The sequence below is a fragment of the Equus asinus genome, chromosome 8 (assembly GCF_041296235.1).
Source record: "Equus asinus isolate D_3611 breed Donkey chromosome 8, EquAss-T2T_v2, whole genome shotgun sequence".
NCBI classification, from domain to species: domain Eukaryota; kingdom Metazoa; phylum Chordata; class Mammalia; order Perissodactyla; family Equidae; genus Equus; species Equus asinus.
The window spans coordinates 23,173,920-23,186,227 of NC_091797.1; the positions used below are offsets into that span (position 1 = coordinate 23,173,920).

The 12,308-nt window shown below is 50.0% G+C and overlaps 2 protein-coding genes across 5 annotated transcripts in view; one reads left to right on the forward strand and one right to left on the reverse strand.

The window, feature by feature from the left end:
- Positions 1-1,618, forward strand: part of CCND3 (cyclin D3) — an 84,764-nt gene extending 83,146 nt beyond the window's left edge. For all 4 annotated transcript variants that reach the window (XM_014830825.3, XM_070514956.1, XM_014830824.3 and 1 more), the window contains one exon: positions 459-1,618. In XM_014830825.3, the coding sequence (XP_014686311.1) occupies positions 459-626 (168 nt within the window). In that variant the 3' untranslated portion in view covers positions 627-1,618. The remainder of the gene's footprint in view (positions 1-458) is intronic.
- On the reverse strand, positions 1,241-12,189 carry BYSL (bystin like). Its single transcript, XM_014830820.3, has 7 exons — positions 11,720-12,189; positions 7,977-8,139; positions 5,708-5,846; positions 5,214-5,347; positions 4,458-4,618; positions 4,183-4,285; positions 1,241-3,662 (listed from the first exon to the last, which is right to left on the reverse strand). Exons 1-7 carry the CDS (start codon positions 11,985-11,987, stop codon positions 3,317-3,319), a joined length of 1,314 nt encoding a protein of 437 aa, XP_014686306.1. The 5' UTR covers positions 11,988-12,189; the 3' UTR covers positions 1,241-3,316.
- Between the last annotated feature and the right edge of the window lie 119 nt (positions 12,190-12,308).

A 12,308-nucleotide genomic window follows, 5' to 3' on the forward strand; every position in this document is an offset into this window, starting at 1 on the left:
GCCTCCAGCAGAGGGAGGTGTCCATCCCCGCCTGGTCCCGAGTCCTGGTTTCACGGGCCCCACCCTTGGGGCTTCTGTGGCCGTTTATCTCCTCCCTTGGTCTGGAGAAGAGCAAGTGGCTTGGGTGGGTTGAAGGGCACTGTCCCTGGGTGCCCTTTTCTTGCCAAATGATGTGCCGGAGTAGGGGTAGGGGTTTGCTGTCAGACACAGGGCTGCTCTCACACCCTCTTGCCACATCCTCTTGCCAGTTTCTGAGAATTGAAGGCTGATTCCTGGGGCTGGGCTGTGGCCTAACCTCCCGACTTCCCTGTGTGCCGTGAGGTGTCCTTTCCCCTATACCTGCTGCCAGATGCTATGGGGGGTGGGTGGGGGGGGAAGGAAGTGGAACTTTAGTTCCAAAGGGGACCTTCCTCTATTCCACCCAACAGCCCCTCCTCACTGTTCCCCCTTGTTCCCAGGACTGCCTGCGGGCCTGTCAGGAGCAGATTGAAGCTGCGCTCAGGGAGAGCCTCAGGGAAGCTGCCCAGACCTCCCCCAGCCCAGCGCCCAAAGCCCCCAGGGGCTCCAGCAGCCAGGGACCCAGCCAGACTAGCACTCCCACAGATGTCACAGCCATCCACCTGTAGCCCCGGAGAGGCCCCCTCGAGTGGCCACCGACAGCAGAGGAGGGGACACTGCCATCCCCCCTCCTGCCTGCAGAATGAACCACAGGCCACATCTGAAGCCCGAGGGGGCTCCTTCCTATCCGCCCCTTGCAAAGCCGAAGGGGTCTGGCCCTACCTATCCCTGCAGTGTGCACTAAGGGGCCTGGCCTACTGTGTCTGCGCAGCTAGTCAGGCTCCTCCTCCCCGCGTCTAGCCAGCTCAGCTCCTCCCCTGATTCTAGCCGGGGTGGGCCAGGCTGGTCAGAGACAAACTGAAGTAGGTAAGATACATGTGCAAGCATTCCTTTCTGAGGCCCCCTTAGCTCTGGGGCTCTCATGTTCTCAACTGCCAAAATGCACCAGTGCCTTCTAGTTATTGCATTTGGATTGGGGTCTTTCTGAAGAAATTTCAGATGTTCTGATAGACCGTGTGAGGGGAAACAGTCTAGACGGCTCCTCTGAACATACTCTGGAGGCTCTGCATAATCCGTCTTCACAGCTGCTCCTAGAGGGAGGGGCCCAGGCCTCTGTCGGGGCAAGAACCAACCAATTCCTCTTTGCTTTGCTTTCCGCTCAGCTTCTCTTGTGTGATTGAGGGGGGTCAGTGCTGAAGGAAGAGGTTGTTTTAATTTATTAATTGCTTTGAGTACAACTGTAAGAGGGCATGGTGGGGCCTGTCTACCCCATGAGTGGTGGTAACCCTGGTGGTTGCTGCATCCCTCCCCTCTGCTGCTGCTAGAGGATCTTTGTGGCCGAGGAGCTGCTACAGCCTGGGGTGGGGCCATGCCCTCCTCTCCCTTTGGCCCTCTGCTCCATCCTGGGAGGGGGATGAAACAGGGATGACCTGGAGGCGACCGAGACCCCTGTCTGGAGAGGGAGGCAAGCCCTGTTGACACAGGTCTTTCCTAAGGCCACAAGGTCCAGGCTAGTGGCCCAGGACCATCATGCTACCTTAATAAAGATTCTGGAATAAAACTGGCTTTGGCTTCTTGGATTGGATGGTGATGTGGGTAAAGCCTATTTCTAGACTGCATGAGGTAAAGAGGGCGGAGATCAAAGGTCTCCAGCAGGGTCACTGAGCCTTTTCTGTGAAGGGCCAGAGAGTAAATATTTTCAGCTTCGTGGGCCATATGGTCTCTGCCCCAGATATAGTTAGTTTTGCTTTACAATGTGATGTACACGTTCCTAAAAATCACTGCACCATGCGATATTGCACAATAAAACCACAGGGCTTATGGGAAAAAATGGGGCTTAAGGCATAACACTCAAAAAACTTAAATGAGTCATTTTTTTTTTCATAAAGAAAAAAAGGATAACATAAGTTTTTATAAATTAAATGGTTAAGAAACACACAAATACAATAAATAGATATGGCCTTTGTGGACGTGGAGGTCGGAAGGATGTGGAAGGCCAGCTGCAACACCAGATGTGGGTGTGGCTCCCAAACCACAAGGTGAACTGAGGGGGTGGTACGCGTTCAAGGTAGGGCAGTGCGTGTGTTATCTGGCTTGCTTCAGCTGGGTACAGTTTTCTGCTTTCACCTAGATTTCCTCAGGGACAAAAGTGCACCTAAACAAATGTGAAATCTGCTTTGTGATCAAATTCTTCCCAAATATATAAATTCGGTTAGAACGAACTCACATTTTCAAAAGCAACTACAAGGGTTACAGCAGAATGGTACCCTACTCTGCTGTTGCAGCATGAAAGCAGCCACAGAAAACATGTAAATGGATGGCCGTGCGTGTGTCCCAACAAAATCTGATTTATGGACACTGGAAGTTGAATTTCATGGAACTTTCACCTATCACAAAAGACTGTTCTTTGCATTTTCCCCCCAACCATTTAAAAATGTAAAATCATTCTTAGCTCATGGGCCATAAGAGAAAGAGCATATGACCATAGTTTGCCAACCCCTGGTCTAAAGCTCTCACTGGCCAAGGAAGTTAGAAAGGGAACCTGTCTGGTGGTAACCGCTGGATGTAATCATGCCCGGGCCCAACCTTATTCTCTGACCTTTCTTGCCTCTACCTCCACTTTCCTCCAGAGGCTTTCTCCTGTAGCTCTTCCATCCACAGCTGAGATAAGACCATCTTTAGAACAACCTTCTGGTTGCTGGCCATCTCCAAAAGTAGCCCATGCCAGGGGAAGGCAGAGGATGTGTCCCCTAGGGGCTGACAGGGTGGGTCCAGCCTAGAGAAACAAACCTGTAGAATAAGGGGGTGTCCTGTGTAAACTGGGCAAGGATCCACTCCTAAACAGGAACAGGGAAGAGGAATCCCCACCTCCAGCTAAAGAAGGAAGGCAGAAAGATCTCCATTGAGCACATCAGAACACAGAAGTTCAATAAATACCTGCCTTCATTTTTATCCATATCCCAGTGACTTGACACAGCGGCCTGAGAGAAAGTACTTATTCCAAGCCTCAGCCAGGGACTGAGAATGCTGGGGTGAGGAAGCTCAAGTCAGGCCCCAGAACTGAGCAGGAACAAAGCCCCAGAATCGAAGGAGCCAGCTAGGCCCTCAGTCCTCCCTATCCAGTGCTGGAGAGTCAGATGCCTGTGACCTCTCACTGTCCTGATCTGGGTCTTCAGCTGTAAAGGCTCAGTGTCACCTTTAGTCACCAACAGGGATCCTGGTGTCCTCCCACATCCCTTGGACCAGGATGACTGTTTCCTCACTCCATGGTGACAGGAACATCTTCCACATCTCGGGGGACTGCGCTCTGAAGCTCACGCCTGATCTCAGGGGACAGTTGTGGATGGGGCTGCAGCCGGAGCAGTTCCAGGAGGGCCTCCTTCTGATCTGTGGCCAGGTCTGCCTTGTAGCGCTGGACCAAAGTCAGAAGGCACTGGTGCCAGAGCACAGGCAGCTCGCGCTTCTCAGTCCGGAACCCCAGGAAGTGGAAGACCAGGGCGTCCAGCACCCGGTAGGGCAGCGCGTACTTCTTATCCAGCAGCAGTCGCAGGAAGATGCTGTTGGCACCGCTGTATTCCATCTCGGCGATTTTCAGCATGGCCGCGCTGGTGGGAAAGGGAGGTGGGTTTGGGTCAGTGCTCCCTCCCTGTGCCTTTTCCCTCTTCTCTTCCTCCTCTGCTGGCCCTTACACTGTGGAATTCCAAGGAGGCCATCTCAGGCCTCCTTCTCACCTACCACTTTTTATACTCCCTCGATGCCAGTTACGATCTCCATGCTGATTCATCCCACATCCCAACCTCTGGCTCAGACTGTCTGTCTCAGGACCTGACTAGAATATGTCCAGATGTCTCGAGATCTCCACCCCTAACCTATTCCTTTTCTTCCCATGTTCCCTGTTCATTCACTCAACAATTTACTGAGCACCTACCGCGTGCCAGGCACTGGCATCCTGTCCTTGCGGAATTTACCATCTAGTGCAGTAATGATACCCACTGGCTTCAACAAGCCATAAACCCAGGGCTATTCTTGGCAACTTCCTCATTGCCCCCCACAACCCCCGAGATCCTGGCAGTTCTACTTTGTGGATATCCACTGCCAGCTGTTCTCTGCTTCTACCGACACTACCTGGAGTGCAGGACAGGGATGGAGCATTTGGTGATGATGCTCCCCACGATGATGGCTTCCCGGAGGGTACAGGTGCCTGACTCACACAGTGGGATCAGGATCCCTGGGGAGGGTCAGAGGGGAGGTCACTTTGAGCCCAGGGTGAGAGAAAGGAGGTACAGCAGGAAGCACCCCCCCACGTACCCCCAAGACAGCCATCGCACAAGCCAGGCTTGCTGCTCTCACCTGCAGGAGCTCCAGTCCCTCCCTTTCTGAACTGCCTCCTGGGCTCCCACCTTTAAACCAGGCTCCAGGCTTGAACAGGGCCTTCTTGAGTGCCATGTAGAGGTGGAAGTTGAGTCGTTTGTACTCAGCGATGTCATCTCGTACCCGGGGGAGGAGCACAAGGTTGTAGAAGCGCTGGGCCATCCGTTCCTTCAGGTTAGAGGCAAAAATCCTAGTTTTGCAGGGAGGGGAAGGGGGAGAGATCCCAGGTCACCTGATAGTCTGGAGCTGGCCCTTTAAATATCACTGTGGACAGTGCATGCAAGAGATTTGAGGGGTGTGTGGGAGTGAGTGAGCTGTGTGCACACAATACCCAAGTCAGATTAGAGAGAGAACAGGAGGGGACTCTCAGATGCACCCACGCAGGGTGAATGCTGTCTGTCTTTGGAAGAGCCACAGCTCTCCCAACTGATGGCTACTCAGCTCTCCACCTTCCTCTCCCCAGCATGGGTCCTCTCTACCCTGCTGTCACACGGGACCTGAGTAAGCCAGGGAAGCTACAGACTTCTGAGGCCACTCTGACACATCAGGGTTGTACCCTGGTAGTTAGAAGCTCTCTCCTAGAAACTCATCACAGGAGATTCTCAACAGGGTCTTGACCCTGAAACATTTAACAGGAAAAGCTGAGAAATCAAGGATAGAAAGAAGCACAAAAGAGGGCTCTGGGGCAAAGCTAAAATGTAACGACAAAGGCAGGGAAAGCCTGCATGCCCCACGCCCAGCCCTCACCCGCAGACCAAGGGAACCCTAACCCCCATCCATGCTACCTTGTGGCTTGGTACATGGCCGCTGCAGTCCAGGCCTCCGGCTCTGTGACATAGAGGATTTGCTCCCAGTTGGAGAGCGCAGGGATGATCTTAAATGCCTTGGGCAGTTTCCCACTGCGGTACTTAGATAACACCTGGGGATGAGGGAGTAAAATCATTGTCGTTAACATATATACAGCTTGCCGCGTGCCAGTGCCAGGTATTTGTCCAGGTGCTTTCCATATATTAGCTCGCTCAATCCTCACGATAACCTATAAGGAGGCGTTCTCATCATCCCCATTTCCCAGATGAGGGAAACTGAGCCCAGAGAGTTAAGTAACTTACCCAAGGCTGCCAAATCACGCTGGAAGAGCAGGAATCTGAACCCATGCGCTTGGACTCTTAAGTCTGATCTCTGTATTATTTGTCTGAGAGATGTGGGCACCCAACGCCTTAGGTGGGAGCCCACAGCCCCTGCGAGGGTACTGGATGATGGCTTTCCTCTCAGCTCTTACCTCCCGGACCCCTCTGTAGACCTCCAGGACCCGGGGGTCCAGCTGGGGCATAGGGAAGCCCGACACCTCTGACATGACCGTCTCAACTTCCGTTTGCTTCTCCGTCAGCTTCTCCATGATGATGTCGGCCAGGGTGCGCCTAAGTGTAGGGGAGGGAAGAAGGTGGGAGTGCTGTGGTCACAGGGCAGGAAACGCCACACTCCCCACATGGTCCCTGTGAGCTCCAATAAACCTGTGATTTTGCTGGGGTGGAGGAAGCCTCAGTCCCCCTCTGGGCCCACCCACTACAGAACTGCTGCAGAGCGCAAAGGGCCTGAAAGTCATTTAACTTAGGACAAAGCTGACAGTCGTGTGGAGGTTAAGAACCCGGACCCTGAAGTCAGTCTGCTTGGGTTCAAGTCCTGGCTCTACCACTCCCTGCATGACCTTGGGCATGCTAGTTTGCCTCTCTATGCCTCAGTTTCCTCATCTGTAAAACAGGGATAATGACAGTACCGACCTCAAAAAGTTAACGTAAAGATTAAATGAGTTAATGCACGTATGTCACTTGGAACTATCAGTACACAGCATATATGTAATAAGTGCTGCCTATTTCAAACACATCCATCATATGCTGGCAATATGCTGAGGACTCTCTAATTACAAGATCCTGGCCTGACCTCTCTAGAGAGTCAAACACATCTCAATCACACACCAAGATTTCAAGTAGCTGGGATCATTATGGAGAGGTGATAGCACATATTTTCCCCTATTTTAATTTATTAAAATTTATGGAAATATGTCTAAGATCAATATTTTTCTCAGTTTCCTTAAACAGAATAATCCAACATAATCTCACCGTGATGATTCAGAATTAGCAGTACGCTGGGCTTTGGTATAATAATGGTGTCTTCAGAGGCTGTTGAAGTCTATTTAAAACGGCCCCTGTTTTCTGAGGTCCTTCTCAATGCCAGGTCGCGAGTGCAGGGCTTTCTGGAGGATGCCTCAGGTAGTCCGTACAACACCTATACGAGGGATTACTATTCCCCTTTTTCAGACATGGAACTGATACTCAGAGACGTTGATAACTCACCCAAGGTCTCAGAGCTTTCAAGTCGGGGGATGAGTCCAACCCTGGTCTTTCAGGTACTTTACAGTGTGCTAGACTGTGCCCCCAAACTAAATGGCCTCTGACTGCTGAGTTCATGTGGCTTGAGCCTGCTTTCTGAAGATGCCGGCTGTCACTTCTCAGCACTGTCAGGAGTCTCTACTTCTAGCAGGTTCACTGCTCTATTTACTGCAAGCTGGAAAACCATCCTGCCAAGCATGTCAGAGCGCTCTGTCAAAAAGGAATTATAAGGCGCTGAGTGAGCAGCTGGGAGGTGCTCTGGTGGGACAGCACAGGAGGCCAAGTACATGCTCTGTGATAGCTATTTCAGCTGCTGGGCATCAATCCGTGCTCTCACATAAGCTACCAGAGAACTTATCATTCAGCTTCCCTGTCTTTTTACAGTATTATTAGCAATGAGAGAGACATTAACCCAAAACAGCCTGAAGAACCAAGAACAACGTCATGTTGATATTGCAGGATCAGAATGAACTGGCTAAGGGCCCTTACTCGAGACTCCCCTCCTCTGGGCCAAAATCTGTGGGCTCAGGAGTTTGACCGTAGGAGCTTAAATGCCTGCATGTTGTGGAGCGAGCATTTATTAGAGATGGAAATAAATCCATTTGGCAATGTCTGAAGAATTTTTGGTTGTTACAATTGGGAGGAAGGTCACTACTGGTATCTAGTTGGTAGAGCTCAGGGATGCTGCTAAACATCTGACATTGCACAGGACAGCCTCTACAACAAAAAATTATCCAGCTCCAAATGCCAATAGTGCTGAGGCTGAAAAGTCCTGGATAAAATTCAGCATAGGGTATGAAAGAGATTTGGCCAAAGAAACTGAGCTTACACTAAGAAAACTGAGCATAGCAAGACTAAATGCACTGGGATAGAGCTCCACAGAGACATAAAAAGCCCCTGTAGCTGTTTCCCCAGGTAATCCAGGCAGCTTAGAACAGGTGGATGGAGGGGAAGGAGGTATTTTGAATCTGGGTCATTCTCACTCAGAACGGTCTTTTGAGGATGGGACAGTTTTGTCAAGATGGTTCCCCACAGCTAGCAATGCTCAGGCCCTTCCCAAAGGTAGGGAATCAAAACTCTGCCAGGGCAGATGATTCCCTGGTAGCAGGGAAGCTGCTACCAGGACCCAGTATCCCAAATCTCAGGCTGTGCCAGCCCTACCTGGCAGGAGGGTTCTTGTTCATGAACATCTCCATGGCACGCTCATCCTCAGGGTCCACAATCACCTCTGCATGGTGGCCTGCCCCTGTCATTGTTGCAGCCTTCTCCAGAGTGGGCCATTCCTCGTCCTCATCATCTGATCCATCCTGCGGCACTCCTGGACCTAGAAGGGGGGAGATGAAATGGATGATCAAGGCAAGCAGTGGCTGAGGGATTTAGAGGTCAATTACCTTTAACCATCATGTATAGTACAGGCCTCACAACTGCTCGTAATATATACAGATGTATGCAGTGAAAGAGATGATGCACATGCTATCTCCCCATCCCCAGGGGCTTACAATTCTGCTTGAGAAACAAAATGTACATGTATGAACCAATGAGATAGATAAACCAATAAATAGAACCAATAAATAACAGTTAACACTCTATATTCAGTATACAGCAGGAACTGTTGTAAACATTGTACATAACCCACATAACCCCAAGAAGTAGGTACTATTATTATACCTAGTTTCAGATGGGGATGCTGAAGTATAGAAAAGTTAAGTAATATGCCTAAGACGTGCAGTCTGGGTCCAGACTGTACATTCCTCATATTCATTGTACACACCTGGTAGGGCCTGATTTTATGCCAAAATGAGTGGTAGAGACAGTATATACCACAGGCACTTATGTGATGAGTACAGAGGATGGTTAGCCTCTGGATAGGCAGTAAAGGAGCTGGAGGAGTGTGTTCCACATCTGGATAACACTGGCAAAAGTGCTTGGTTACAAGAGCATTAGGCAGTAGCAAGAAATAAGGCTAGATGGGTAAAGTGAAGCCAGTCTGTGGAGGGCCTTGAGGCCAGGCAGTGGAGTTCACATTTCAAGGGACCAACCATTGGAATAACTGATTATTGGAAGGCTACAGCAGGCTGTGCATCTGGAAAGGTCTGTGATAATCCAAGCAGGGAGAAGAAATGCTACATATGAACAGCTCATTAAGAACAGAGGCAGTGTGGGGCTGACCCTCTCGCTGAGTGGTTAAATCTGTGCGCTCTACTTCAGTGGCCCAGGGTTTCGCCGGTTCGGATGCTGGGACCATACCTAGCACTGCTCATCAGGCCATGCTGAGGCAGCGTCCCACACAGCAGAACCAGAAGGACCTATAACTAGAATGTACAACTATGTACTGGGGGGCTTTGGGGAGAATAAGAAGAAAAAAGAAGATTGGCAACAGATGTTAGCTCAGGTGCCAATCTCAAAAAAAAAATTAAAAATAAAAAAAACACGCCACAACTAGAAGGATCTGCAACTAAGATATACAACTATGTGCTGGGGGGATTTGGGGAGATAAAGCAGGAAAATAAATTAAATAAATAAGTAAATAAATAAAAAGAACAGAGGCAGTGTGTGATAAAACCTAAATGGGGGGGGGGGGGTGGTGGTGCCAGAGGTATTGTCTCCACATACTAACAACTCCCAAATCTGTACTTGTCGGTGGATCTCCCTTTGCTCCACCCCTAACTCCAGCTGCCTCCTGTACAGCCAGTTGATGACCCAGAGGCACTTCGAACCTCACCCATCATCAACTGAACTCACTCTGTTTCCCTCCTAGGTCTACACTACTCACTGTGTTCCACATCTAAGTAAATGGCACCGCCATCTGCCCAATGCTAAGCCAGAACATGGGAGGCAGGCCTGCCTCGTCCCCTGCTCTCACTGCCAACACTCAATTACCAAGTCCTATTCAATTCTACTTCACAGAAGGTCTCCCAAATCCTTCACAGCTCTGTCTAAGCCTAGAGCAGCAGCATCTTTTGCCTGGATTAATTCAACAATCCCCTACCCAGTCTCCTTATTCTCCAATTGTTTCCCATTGTCTTTAGGATGACTTTCAAACCTGAGCACAGCCTCCAAGCCTTTTGTAGATTTGGCTCCTACCTACCTCACCATCATTCATTAATCCATTAATTCAGCAAACACTGCGTGCCCTGCTGTATGTGAGGCACTGTTCTGGGTGCTGAAAATATATCTGCGAATAAGAGAAACTAAAGTGTTTGCCCTTATAGAGCTTACATTCTAATGGGGGAGAGAGACGAACAAATACACATAATATATATTAGGTTAAAAGATGACAAATGCTATGAAAAAAGAAATAGGGCAGAGTAGAGAAGTTTGGAAGTGTGGAGACAGGGGTGGGGTGTTGCAATTTTTAATGGAGTGGTCAGGGTAGGCTTCACTGAGAATGTGAAGAACTGAGGGAGTAAGCCTACAGGTGTATGAGGACACAAGGAAGCACCCGGGCAAAGGCTTTAACCTGCCATGTTTCAGAAACAATGAAGCCTATATGGGTGGAGTGAAGAGAACAACGGGGGCAGATCACACAGGTCTTTGCAGACCAGTGCAATCTTCCAGCCGTTGAGTTGAGAGTGGACTATAGGGGGTATGGGATACTAATTAGGGGGCTACTGCAATCCTGCAGGTGAGAGACTGTGGTGGCTTGAACAGGATGGTGTTCCAAGGTGGTGAGAAGTGATCTGGTTCTGGATATATTTTGAAGGTAGAGTCAACAGGATTCCCTAACAGATCAGATGGGGACTGAGAAAGAGAAGAGCCCAGGGTTTTGTCTTGAGCAGATGGAAGGATATCACTCGATTAACCGAGCTGAGGAAGACAGTGGGAGGAGCAGGTTTGGCGAGAAGGTCAGGACTGCTGTTTTGGACACGTTAAATTTGAGACATCGATTAGACTTCAAACTGGAAATGCCAAATAGACAGCTGAAATATAAGAATCTGGGTTTCATGGAAGAGATCAGGGCTAGAATATAAGTCACCAAACAGATGGTATTTAAACCATGAAAGTGAGGACAGCACTAGAGAAGTGAAGAGAAGAGGTCCAAGGACTGAACTCTGTGGCACGTTAATGTTAAGAGGTTGGGGTCAAAAGAGGAGCTAGAAAAGAATAATGAGAGGTGAGGAAGTAGTAAAATAGGAATGTACTGTCTTAGAAGCCAACAAAGATACTGTAGGCAGGTGGCCAGTGTTGTGTCAAATGCTGCTCTTGGGACAAATGAAAGACGAGATCTGAGAAATGGATCAAGCAACTTGGAGTCAACACTCTCACCCTAATAAGAAAATATTGGCCATCTTCTAATTAATCTCTCTCCCTCTTTAGCCTCTACACAATATTGTTCTTTCCGCTCAGAACATTCTGCACTGGTTTTCAGGTCTCAGCACAAAGGTCATGCAATCTGAGAAGCCTGACCCCCAAGACTAATGCTATTGTTATCTGAGAAACTATACTTTAACATGGAATGTACTGTCTATTTAATTGTTTCTCTCAAACAGACTGGGCTAGACTTTAAGATCTTGAAGTCAGGCACATGTTTATCTTGTTTACTTCTTTACCCAAACCATTTAAGCTAGCACCATGCGAAACACGTAGTAAACATTCCATTAGTATTTAGAGAACAAATGAATAAATGCTACGACAACTTACTGGCGTGAGCAATCACTTCCTGTTGGCGTAACTTCGGGGGTGCCTACAGGCGAGTGCCTAAAACTATAAGTGGGCGTGGAGGATTCTGACCACCCTCAATTCGCTCCAGGGTTGGGTCTCCCATCCCATTACCTTTGCAATGATGTAATACGGACCCCGTCTTTTTTTTTTTAAATTTCAAGGTATTCCCCTGGCAAACACTTTTTAGCATTCCATCCCCCCACTAACCACGCTGTTCCTCGCAGCCACCTCTCACCACTCACCCAGCCGCGTGGTGCGCTCCCGCGGCGCTGAGGGCCGGTCCCCCGTCCCATGCTCGGCCTCGAGCTCCTCCTGCTGCTGCCGCGCTTGCTGCAAAATCCGTCGGGTCAGCCGGGGCCCCACATACTCTTCCTCCTCTTCTCTGGTTCCGCGGCCCCGCCGCTTTTCCCGGGCCCCTGTTCGCACGGCGTCCCCAGCCAGGATCTGCTCGGCCAGGGGCGCATGTTTTTCCTGACCCCCGGCCCCGCGGGCCGCCTTGAATTTGGGCATTATTGTCGAAAACCTTGCCGGGAACGTTCACACGTGGGAACGGAGGAAAAAGCCCTGAGTGCGCTTGCGCAGTGAACTCCCAGCGCCCATGAGGCCGCACGGAGATCACAGCGTCCCCTAGCGTTCGGAGGCCAGGAGTGCCTGGACTCCTGAATAAACTCATTGCCTTTAACCTTGCCGTCTCTAAATGGTGGCAGTCCGAGCCACGCTTTCCTAGCTTCATGGGTCTAGGTCCAGGGTGCCCAGCCAAATGGGAATCTCACGAGGTGCAAGCCTGGGGGCTGCAGTCGGGCAGTGACGTCACGAAAGGCGTCAACGAGG

What these genes read in the sequence shown, in the direction of transcription:
- BYSL (XM_014830820.3), bottom strand. Translation starts at nt 11,987, where the DNA reads ATGCCCAAATTCAAGGCGGCCCGCGGGGCCGGGGGTCAGGAAAAACAT. An exon ending in AACAAGAACCCTCCTGCCAG is followed by an intron (nt 5,847 to 7,976) that starts GTAGGGCTGGCA and finishes CCCTACACTTAG; the next exon opens with GCGCACCCTGGCCGACATCA. An exon ending in ATCCCTGTCCTGCACTCCAG is followed by an intron (nt 3,663 to 4,182) that starts GTAGTGTCGGTA and finishes CTTTCCCACCAG; the next exon opens with CGCGGCCATGCTGAAAATCG.